The sequence below is a fragment of the Oreochromis aureus genome, linkage group 3, assembly GCF_013358895.1.
Source record: "Oreochromis aureus strain Israel breed Guangdong linkage group 3, ZZ_aureus, whole genome shotgun sequence".
In the NCBI taxonomy this organism is placed as follows: domain Eukaryota; kingdom Metazoa; phylum Chordata; class Actinopteri; order Cichliformes; family Cichlidae; genus Oreochromis; species Oreochromis aureus.
In genome coordinates this window covers 127,925,257-127,936,059 of record NC_052944.1, presented here as the reverse complement: position 1 = coordinate 127,936,059, position 10,803 = coordinate 127,925,257, and the positions used below count along the sequence as shown (strand labels likewise).

At 43.6% G+C, this 10,803-nt stretch overlaps 1 protein-coding gene across 1 annotated transcript; it reads right to left on the bottom strand.

Moving 5' to 3' along the window:
- Positions 1–5,059: 5,059 nt before the first annotated feature.
- Positions 5,060–10,528, bottom strand: LOC120435297 (coxsackievirus and adenovirus receptor homolog). Its single transcript, XM_039604614.1, has 3 exons — positions 9,992–10,528; positions 9,777–9,826; positions 5,060–5,155 (listed from the first exon to the last, which is right to left on the bottom strand). Exons 1-3 carry the CDS (start codon positions 10,332–10,334, stop codon positions 5,060–5,062), a joined length of 489 nt encoding a protein of 162 aa, XP_039460548.1. The 5' UTR covers positions 10,335–10,528.
- Between the last annotated feature and the right edge of the window lie 275 nt (positions 10,529–10,803).

Sequence of the window (10,803 nt, the reverse complement as noted above, 5' to 3'; positions counted from 1 at the left end):
ACATGATGATTAAATTGATTTTGTTCCTTAAACACAGGTTTTCAGGGCTGGAGCAAAATCCCGGAGAGGAGGATGGCTGAAGTGGTTGGAGAAATGAAATGACTAACCTTTTTTCCCTTTTAATTTCCTAAGCTTGGGTGAAGCATGTTGAGTTTTTTGCCACATGAGATGTGTCAAAAAGAGAGGGATTTAAGATTTAATTTGTTTAATTTGAAATGGGTTTTAGTATGATTTTAACTATTGGGGTTTTTGATAACTTAGATATAGTAAAACTGAGGCAGAAAATGTTATTTTTTAAAGAAAGGAGTAAAATGAACTGAAGTCGGTTTAGAAGATAAATTGCTGGTGTTAATAAGAAGTGTATAAAACTTAAAGGGAAACTGTGGGAATATAGGATATGCTTTGGGGAAAACAGGGAAGATTTTCTTTTGTGAAGAGTTTATAAATAGATTTATTTCTAGGATAAAGGAGAGCTTTTGATGAGGATGTTAGAAGTGTTACTGACCCAAATGAATAGTATTGAAGATTACATACACAGGAATGATTTCATACACATTGCATTTTGTGCTCATTAAAGAAATGTTGCTCAGGTCAATAACTGCAATTTATTGTGCAAGATGACCTGAGCATTGAAGGCTGCGCACGCTTACAGACATATAGAGTTCATCAACACACAGGACAGTATTGATTTGAGGCCAAAGGCCTGAAATCCCTTTAGCTTTTAACTGAATTTGAGTTGACCCAATAACAAATGACAGAAAAGAGGAACTGAATAGGAGTTTTGCTTGTAATTAAACTGTGTGACATGTAAAATATTGAGATAACACATGCAGCTCTAAATTAGTCCTCTTATATAAAATGTAGTTACAGAATAATAAATGCTTGTTGAAGTGACTAAGTTTTTGTTTAAAACAGAAGCAAAGGGAAAAAGCTTATATATTTTGGTTGAGTCTGATAAAGTATAAATTAGAATGTACCATTACAATAAGAGCAGCAAAATGAAATAAAATGATATATTAAAACAGGGTAAACACAGGAAATGTGAGTTCTAAAATACAGTTAGAGTTCAGCTTTTAGCTATGATGTAATTTATTTAGGAGCTATTGATAATGTGCTTACACTTAGTGAGTAAAATGGTTGTTTTTATCCTTTAGTAGAATAAGTAGAATAGAATAAGCAGGTATAATGATTCTCTTGATATATTTTCTTGGGAGAGGTGACTTTAGGTGAGAGGCACTTGCAGCAGCTACAGTTTTGTGCATAGGATGCTGATAATCAGATAAGGAACCAACAGGAAGCATAAGCAGAGACGTGCTTCCTTTGATCCTCTTAAAGGCAGTGCTTTTAAGAGTTTTACAAATGCTGACGGTTGAATAAGATATAAAAATAAAAGTCAAAAACCAAATACAAAATTAGGTTCATGTTTTGAGTAATATTAGGTTGAATCAGGTTCGAATAGAGAGAACAAGAGAGGGACCCAGAACAGGGACAGACCACTAGAGATTCACAAGTGGAAGGGGTCTCTCCCCGGGTATGAGTGGGTTCTGGGGTGAGGGAGGAGTGCTGATTGAGCTCTGCTCGCACTCTTATTCTCTCCTGCCCCTGATCAACTTTAGGCTCGCTGATACTTTGGTGTGATTAACCTCAAGCATGAGTGTTCTCAAGTGGGAGCTGGCATTTTATTATTAAGACCACCTAGATGACATGGGGTTGTCTGGTTTGCTAAGTCACAGGATGCCTAGAGAGGGTCAGTGATCCTAAAGTCCACGACGTCAGGGGTGGACAGGGAAGCAGCTGAATGGGACGAGGAGTGATGCACCTGAAAGTTTGGTGACCTCTGGTCAGCCAGAGGTCAAAAGGGGGAATGAGGGGTCAGATAAAATGCTTTTGCCATTATGTAATCTGTAACTTCCACATAGTATGCTGATCAGTGTAATTTTCAATGATAAAATTGTAATAGAGACGAGCAAACATATTAGCAGATCTGAGAAGGAAAAGCCTGTGTTATGAAAATGATTTTAATCTTTTATACATGATTGCATTTGAGCATATTAAAGAGCTGTGGCTCCTGGTCAAGTGAAGGTCAGAAACTCTTGGCAGGCGCTATGATCAGCCAATACAAGGTGAGAAGAACAGGAGCTCTGAAAGGAATTGCAACACACCTGCTTAGTTATTACTTATATCCTTTAGAGCTAAGATTTAAGTTTGTATCATTTATCACGTATATCTTTTAAGTAAGTTTTAAGGTTCATTTATCTTCAGTTTAAGTAAGTTTCCTTCGTGGTTTGAGTGTGACATTTAGCCTAGAAATCACACAGAGTTCAGCTGTGTATGTGCACAGGCCTTATGTCTGGCTGAGACGGGAGGTGTAAGGCTAGCAGAGGTGCAGACGGGGTCATGACACATACATAGCCTACACAGCAGGCGCCCACACACACACACACACACACACACATACACACCATAACAGATCTATTTTGGTAGGTGAGAAGTGAAGATGGGTTTTGCTGCAATTGCAGAATTGTGCCGAGGTACTTAGAGGAAGTGCAACTGAGGTTGAGACAAGAAGGCGTGCGTGGGCGGCGCGGGATGGAGATGAGACGTAATGTTCTTTAAACTATGTTAAAGTTCACGGAACATTTTGTGGTTTAAGTGACGTAAGCTGTACTTTGTATGTTTTGCAAAAGAGGGGGGGGCTTTGTTGTTGTATCCATATAAAACCTTGTGTAATTGTTGTAAGTTCAGTTCGACGCTGAAATCTGCACAGCGGTCGGGCTCACACATGTGTTTATTAAAATGCCGTCTAAGTACACCAGGCTGGATCTGTGGTTATTTTTAGATTCCCTCTCTCAATACTTTTGAACCTTAACAAAAGCTTCAAATGTTCAGCATGTTTCTCTGTTTCCAGTCTATAGATCCAGTCACACTTTCTACCTTCACCTGTGCAGTAAAGACTGAGAGCAGAGCTGAATCCAACCGTCCAATCAGTGAGCAGCATCAACACCTGAGCTTCATTCAGACTCTGTTATTGAAGATGTTGTTGGTACAAAGTTCATCTGCTGCTCACATGAATCCTGTGACCTTTATTTCACTGAATGTTTCTTCAAAGCTCATTTCAACCTGTTGAAGTCATGAATGAAAGTGCAGACTGAGAGTGGATCACATGATGTTTAAGGTGTGTCATGTGACATGTTCAGTATTGTCACACGTGTCTAGATTGTCCCTGATATCATAACTGCTCAAACACTGATGATTATATTTGAAGAATTATTACTGATGGCAGCAAAGTTTGAATGGAGCTCTCTGTCTGTGCTGATTTGTTGCCCTCTGGAGGTCAAAACACAAACTGCATGATGTCACTGTAACCACCACAGTGACAGGAAGTGTTTTTAAATGATGAAACATGTCAGTGATGCTGATAGTGTGTTCATCACAGACGCTCAGGCTTCATGTTGACATGAATCAAAGCAGAGAAACTGGAATGAATCAGGTGTTGTAGAAGATGGAGAAACAGGGTGGAGAGAGGATGCTGCTCCTTCTTTGAGATCAAACATGTCGTGTTGTTCACGTGCTGTCAGCGTGACGCAAAGAAAACATGGAAACAAAGTGTGAGTGAGATCAGTCCAAAGTAACAGAGTGAAGAGCAGCAGATGAAGCACAGAGGACACAAAAAGGAAGGAAAGAAGGAAACAAGGTCCATCTGTGTCCTTTCAAACAAACAAGCATCAATGTCCAGAAACATAAATCCACATATTTATACACATATTTATTTAATGAGAATGAAACAAGAATATTTATAACACATCAGCAATAATCAGGCCTGGGATCCTCCTGGTTACAAACAGGGTCCAGGACTGGGACACTCAGGTGGATCCTGCAGGGTCTGGTTCAGGAAAAGGTGGAGACCAACAGAAACAGTTTTAGTAGAAAGGTATGATTTCATTTATTTGAAGAGATCAGAGCATTATTCTGATTATTAAGCTTAAGTCAAATATACTAATGTGCACGGCGCCGTGACACTTAATGATCTGTTATTGTACATTTGTCACGTGTGTATTTGTTGTTGTATTGTTGCTGCCATGATGCATCACATGGGACCATCACACTACCACCACCACATGTGACTGTTGCTATGAGGCTCCTTTTCATTGATGCTGTGTTAGTTTCAGATGTAACAGGACTCAAAGCTGTCAGAAAGCTTTTGTCTCATCAGTCCACAGAGTCTTTCCCAAACGGGATCATCAACATGTTGTTGGACAGTGTGAGACCATCCTTTGTGTTCTTCTTGGTCTGCAGTGGTTTTCTCCTTGGACTCCTCCATGGATTCTCTTTCTTATTGTTCAATGATGACCTTAACTGAGGCCTGCAGCTCTTTCATGTTGTTCTGGGCTCTTTGTGAGCTCCTGGATGTCGATGTGCTCTTGGAGTCATGTTGGTGCCACTGGCTCCTGGGAAGGTTCCCACTGTTCCCCACTTTCAGCATTTGTGTCTGATGGCTCTCACCGTGGTTCAACAGAGTCCCAAAGCCTTAGAAATGGCTGTGAACCCTGTGCAGACTGACAGCTGTGACTCTGTCAGCTGATTGTGTAGATGGTGGCATTATGTGTTGCTGTTTGACATCTTTCAGCCTGTTCACTTTCTCACACGGGTTCTGTAGAAGTTGATGAGTCTGTTGATCCAACAGGTCTTCTAGTAATCAGGCTGAGTGTGTTTGTCAAACTGAACTCAGCTTTAGAAACAAATGTGCTTCATCACAGTTCATTCATGATTGAAGCAGAGGGGCAGTTATTTTTGCACACAGCTCAGGTAGGTTGGGATCACCTTTGTGCCTTAATCAATGACATCATCATTTATTTACTTGTGTTATCTTTGTCTAACATGAACATTTGTGTGATAACAAAGAAAGCCTGTTTGACACCAACCAGGACCTGGTCACATGATGCTGTCACTGAGCTGCACTGAAGCACATGCAGCTTCACCTCCAGCCTGTATTTTCCTGACACGTCCTGCAGCGCCTCCTCCTGGTAGAGCAGTTTGTTGGCCTGATTTCCATCAAATGTCAGCTGACTGCTGGAGCCTGAACTGTCCCTGTGCTCCAACCTTCAGGACTGAACACCAGAGTGGAGAAGAGAGCCTGAAGAGCCTCCACTGTGTCCTACAGGATGGATTCATGTTGACAGGAAGTTCAAACTGCCTGTGTCACTTCAACACACTCTCACAAAGAGTTTCTAACCTTCACTTCCTGGTTAAATAAAGGTGAAACAGGTTAAATATGTTTAACAGGGATGATCTCAGAGAAACAAAGTAGAGAAATCACAGGTAGAAACTTACAGACTGCAGCTGAGCTGTTATTTACAGGCTGTTACGTGTAGTTGGTGCACAGAAGGCTGTTCTGTTAAAACAACACATTTTTAGATTTTAAATATGATAATAACTCTGTAGGCCCCACACTGAGAGTCAGTGTGGAAAGGATGGAGGAGTCACTAATCTAACATTAACATTAAATAAAATAAATTATACTGAATATATTTGTTTCTGGGAAGAAAGTTTTCCTGTGTATTTGAATCAAAAAGACATTATGTGGATGTTCATGTGAAAATGAGCTGATGGTGAATCTAATTGAAGATGAACTGCATGGGTTGATGCTTCATAAAGTGAAGTATATTCATATGCAGCCAAATGTTCATATGTAATGGAGATTTCTATGTTAAGAAGAAAAGAAGAAAAAAACTGATACTGGTCCCACCATGACCTCTGACCTCTGACCTGCATCTACAGCACTGAGCCCTGACAGTGAGCAGCACTTGTTTCTTCAGCAGGATGTTTCCCTCCCTGCTGCAGACGGTGCAGGTGGAGGTGTTTGTGTCTCCATCTGTGGGGTATTTCAGGGTCAGACTGAGGTCTCCAGGTTACAGCAGCTTTCTCTTCATCTTCGTTGGGTCTCTGTAAAACTTGTGTGTCTCAGTTTGTTCCTGATGTGTTCCTGACTCGTTCTTTGGTAACTAGTCTGCAGCGTCCTGTAAAGTGCTGCAGACATGTTGGATGAAGAAGAACAGACAGACTGAGCCTCCACAGTCGGCCATGTCTCACACGCTTCCTTTCTTTGGGCCTCAGCATCAGCAACGTGTCTGCGGAGGATGTAGCTTTGAGTGACCACAACTGCGTCTTTGTTGACCTTCACTTGAGGACGTGCCATTGGATAAATGAGTCTATTTGAAACTTCAGAAACAAAACTCAGATCAGAAAACGGGAGAAATTCAAAGTTTTGTTTGACACAACCAGCTGTTGCGTCTCGAGCTGCCTCACCTATAAATGTGGCTCTAAAGCAGACAGCAACAAAAGTCTGATTTTCTGTAGAAAATTTTTTTTTGCCTGTCCCATTTGGATCTTTAGCCATCAGAATTGTTGTCTTAAGGCCAAGAAAGATGCCAAGCGGATTTACTTTACCAAGTGGATCATCATGGCCTTGCCATATTTATCCATTTGATTGACCTTTATTATAATTATGTATTTATTTTATTTTATTTTCGGTTGTTACAGACGGGACAGACATGACTGGGGGATAGGACAGGGAGAAAGAATGAAAGAAAGAGAGGGAGAGAAAGAAAAATAGAGGGGAGAAGAGATGGTGAGAAAGGGGGGAAGAAAGAAAGAAAAACAAACTAAACACCTGGATCACCTGTATGGAGAAAAAACAAAACAGAAGAGAAAACAAACAAAAAAGAGCAACATAATAAATACAACACCATCACAATAAACTAGCTAGCAGTAGATAACAGTAGATACTAAATATTAAATGTTATTGTGCAGTACACAAGATCGACAGCGCACCATGTGCTTTGAGGTAGAGTGTACACCTGTGAGCATGGACGCGCTTGTTTTTAAAAGGTTCCTACATGTAATGATCTGTTAGAGGGTGTGGGGGGCCACAGCCCCGTCCTCCAGGGCATGACGCAGGTATGGAGGAAATCAAAACTCCAGACATCCAGAGGCCCTCAGAACACAAGAGACCAAGGAAGACCAACAGAGGGCAGCAGCATGCTATCCCAGAAAGAGCTGAGGAGAGTCCCAGATGAGGGGTCACTCAGCAGCCATGGAGCAGAAGCCAGGGGGTTGCAGTGACGTGCCCGTGAGCTCCGCCCGGCAGCCAGCTGTGCCAGAGTGACCGAGCCCCAGGCCGAGGGCCGAGGGCACCCCACCCAGTGGCCCGGCGAGCCCCAGGCTCCAGGCCCCGATAAGCAGCCGCCAAGGAGTGAGCCAGTGTGTACCTGGACGCCCATCCCCGGACACAAAGACCCACCAACGCACCGATGTCTGAGGGCTTCCGCCACCAGCAGGGGAAGTTGTGGGGGGAGATAGGCCTCCATACCTTGGAGGGCCTCAGATGTCCCCAGAGAGGTGGCGTCTGATACTCGACCTGACATATGGACACAGACATACAGGCACACACAGATACAAACATCCATTCCCACCCTCATGCTCTCATATGCAATTACTCCACACTCACCCAATGAGGAGACAAACATAAAGAGACGCTGTACACACAATCACACTCCCCAAGCGTACTCTGAGAACTGGGTCTAGGTACCCTTGCCCCTGGAGGGGGAAACTGCACCCAGACCCAGGTGGTGTTACCCTTTTCCCTGCGGTGGGGAGATGCAGACCGCCCCGACTCCACAGCAGCAGGGAGGCCCCACATTCCAGACCCCAGTCGGACGGCAAACTCCTCCTCCTAGCCCCCCCGCTCCAGCAGGCCGCAGAGAACGGGGGTGTGAGAAGACTCCAAAACCTCCCTCCACCCGCTCATATCTAGTGTTGATGCATGTGTGTTCTAAGGTGCATTTAAAACCCAGGAGGGCATGGAGCTACCTGCCAGAGAGCAGCAGGTAAGCGCATAGCCCCTCCTGATAGCCCTCAATGTCTACGTGTATTTAAAATTGAGAGGTGGGCAACGACGCCAGGGGTGAGGTTGTGCACCCTGATGGTTCACTCACTGCTGCTCTACTTTTACACCTGTGACAATTGATGAGAATCAGCCGTCTTCAGCTCCCTCAGATATTCTCCCCACAAAGCTTTTTGCCTTGTAAACCTTTTTAACGCTTTTCTTCAGACTGAAGTGTTCCAGCTTTTTCAAACATGCCAGTGTGGAAGCAAAGCTCAGCAAACCCAGCTTAGATCCAACATTACATCAACATTATAGATCAGTTTCTCTTTCAGGTCAAAGCTTGTTGAGAAGCCGCTTGCTGCCCACCTCACAGCCTGCTTGAAGAAACACCACATCTATGAGCGTTTCCACTCTGGTTTTGGTCAAATGCATCCACTGACACTGCACTACTAACAGTAAGCAGTTATATTGTGATGTCAGCAGATGGTGGAACAGTCCTGGTCTTGTTGGAGCTCTCCTGCTCTGAACATCTGAAGCTCTCCACCACATGACTGAGCACAACTCAGGGAGGAACATTTACTGAAGCTGCTGCAACATTTCCTGTCAGCACATGATTGTGTGACAGTCGAGGAGCCACCAGAGGACACCTGCTAACAGGGCTGGGTATCCTCACTCATTTCTACAATCCATTCACTTTTAATCGCTGAAGTTTGCCTCAGACAGTCAGAAATATTATCATTCATTTCCATATTTTTATATCTATAAAAGAAAGCTGACACTGTGAGACTTCATCAGAGGTGTGAGCATCACAGCAGAGGCCTTTGTGTCAAAGTCACTGAGGATAAAACAGAAGAACATGAAGCAGATTTTCCTGGCCTGGCTTTTTATAGCAGATGACCTTAAAAATATTCTGCAGTAGAACAAAAACACATGTGAACATGACCTGATGAAGTGAAGCAAAGTTACAGAGGTTTGATTACAGACACAGCTGAGAGTTTTGCAATTTTGCATCATTTTACAAAGTTTGTTCAGTTTTGAACAGCAGAAATGAGACTAAGTCAAAAACAACAACAAACCCAGCGGCCGACAGCGCTGTCAACAACGGTAGACTGGTGGGTAACAACAAGCCAATAATGCAGGAAACAGAGATTTTTAGATGGAAACTGATTCTGATGCGTCTTTGTGCAGAATCCGTGTTCCTGCTCTCAGTTACTGTTTTAGCTGTTTGATGGTTGTTGAAACTGTGGGAGCTTTAACCTGAGATTCAGGCGTTTCAGCTAAAATACATTTATATTTAAACATCGATTCAGGATTTTAATGAATCAATATGACGTTATCCAAGCTAGAATCGATTTAATCACTAATCAAAACCCACCCCTACCTGCTAACCATCGGCATTATGGGTAGTGCAGTAGGAGACACTCACCTGACTTAAAATAGTGCCGGAAATGAAATAAAAGACCTCCAGAGACGATGAGAACAAGAACCAGGAGAGCCAGGAGAACCATCAGAATAGCAGAACCAGGAGAACCAGGAGAATCAGCAGAACCAGGAGAACCAGGAGGACCAGGAGAATCAGCAGAACCAGCAGAACCAGGAGAATCAGCAGAACCAGGAGGACCAGGAGAACCAGCAGAACCAGGAGAACCAGGAGAGCCAGGAAAACCAGCAGAACCAGGAGAACCAGAAGAACCAGGGGTACCAGCAGAACCAGGAGAACCAGGAGAGCCAGGAAAACCAGCAGAACCAGGAGAACCAGGAGAACCAGCAGAACCAGAAGAACCAGCAGAACCAGCAGCACCAGGAGAACCAGGAGAGCCAGCAGAACCAGAAAAACCAGCAGAACCAGGAGAACCAGCAGAGCCAGGAGAACCAGGAGAACCAGCAGAACCAGCAGAACCAGGAGAACCAGCAGCGCTGTGGCCCAGGATGGAAATGGTTCTGTAGAGAAACACAAATTGTCAGGTGACCTTTGACTGAATGTAATGAATTAAAGAATCTGCTCAGATTTAAAATGGTGAAGCAAGCATGCTTATTGTGACAATATTAAAAGTTCAGTTTGAGTGATTGTGATCGTCTACAGCAGGGTTTTGGTTTGATGTTGACCTTTGACCTGCAGTGGGACATCTCTCAGTCTAAATGATGTGACGGAGCAGGTGTAGGTGGCGCTGTCAGACAGGTGGAGGTTGGTCAGGTTCAGGCTGAGGTCTCCAGTTTCCAGAGCGTCAGTCTTCATGGATGTTCGGCCGCTGTAACGCTGGTTTGGATCTTTCAGTTCGTCTCCTTGAAGCTGGTGGACGGTTGGAGGACTGAGGTCGGAGCGACTCCACACCACTGTGGGGCTGTCCAGTTCAAAAGTGGGAAACTCACAGGGCAGCAGGACAAACAGCTCTCCCTCATACAGCTCCACAGCCGAGGCATGCTGGGAAACTGAGGACACAGAGTCCATGTGTCACTTTGAGATCAAACGTGGACACAGCTTCAGTTACACAATATCAAATATCTACATATAGAAATAAAATCACTGTGCAGGTCAAATAAATAAATACAATAAAGAAAGAAATAAGACGTGGTATAAGTGAAAAGTCTGAGTTCAGCTCGTCGGCTCACAGAAACACTGACTTCCTGTTATTAATGAGGCGGCTGTGGGAGCAGGTAGGAGGCTCCTGATTGGTTCATAGGGTGTGAATAAATGTGTCATGTAGCAGGAAGCAAAGTCACATCAGGCCTTAGAAGGAATTCATGAAAGTGTGAAGTCTGTCTGCAGTGCAGTGGAGTGAATATAAAGCGCCTTGAGGCGACTTTTGTTGTGATTTGGCGCTATATAAATAAAATTGAATTGAATTGAATTGAATGATGGTCAAATGGTGGAGAGTCCCAGATTTAAGTCCTAGGGGAGGAAGCGCCTGTTGATCCTC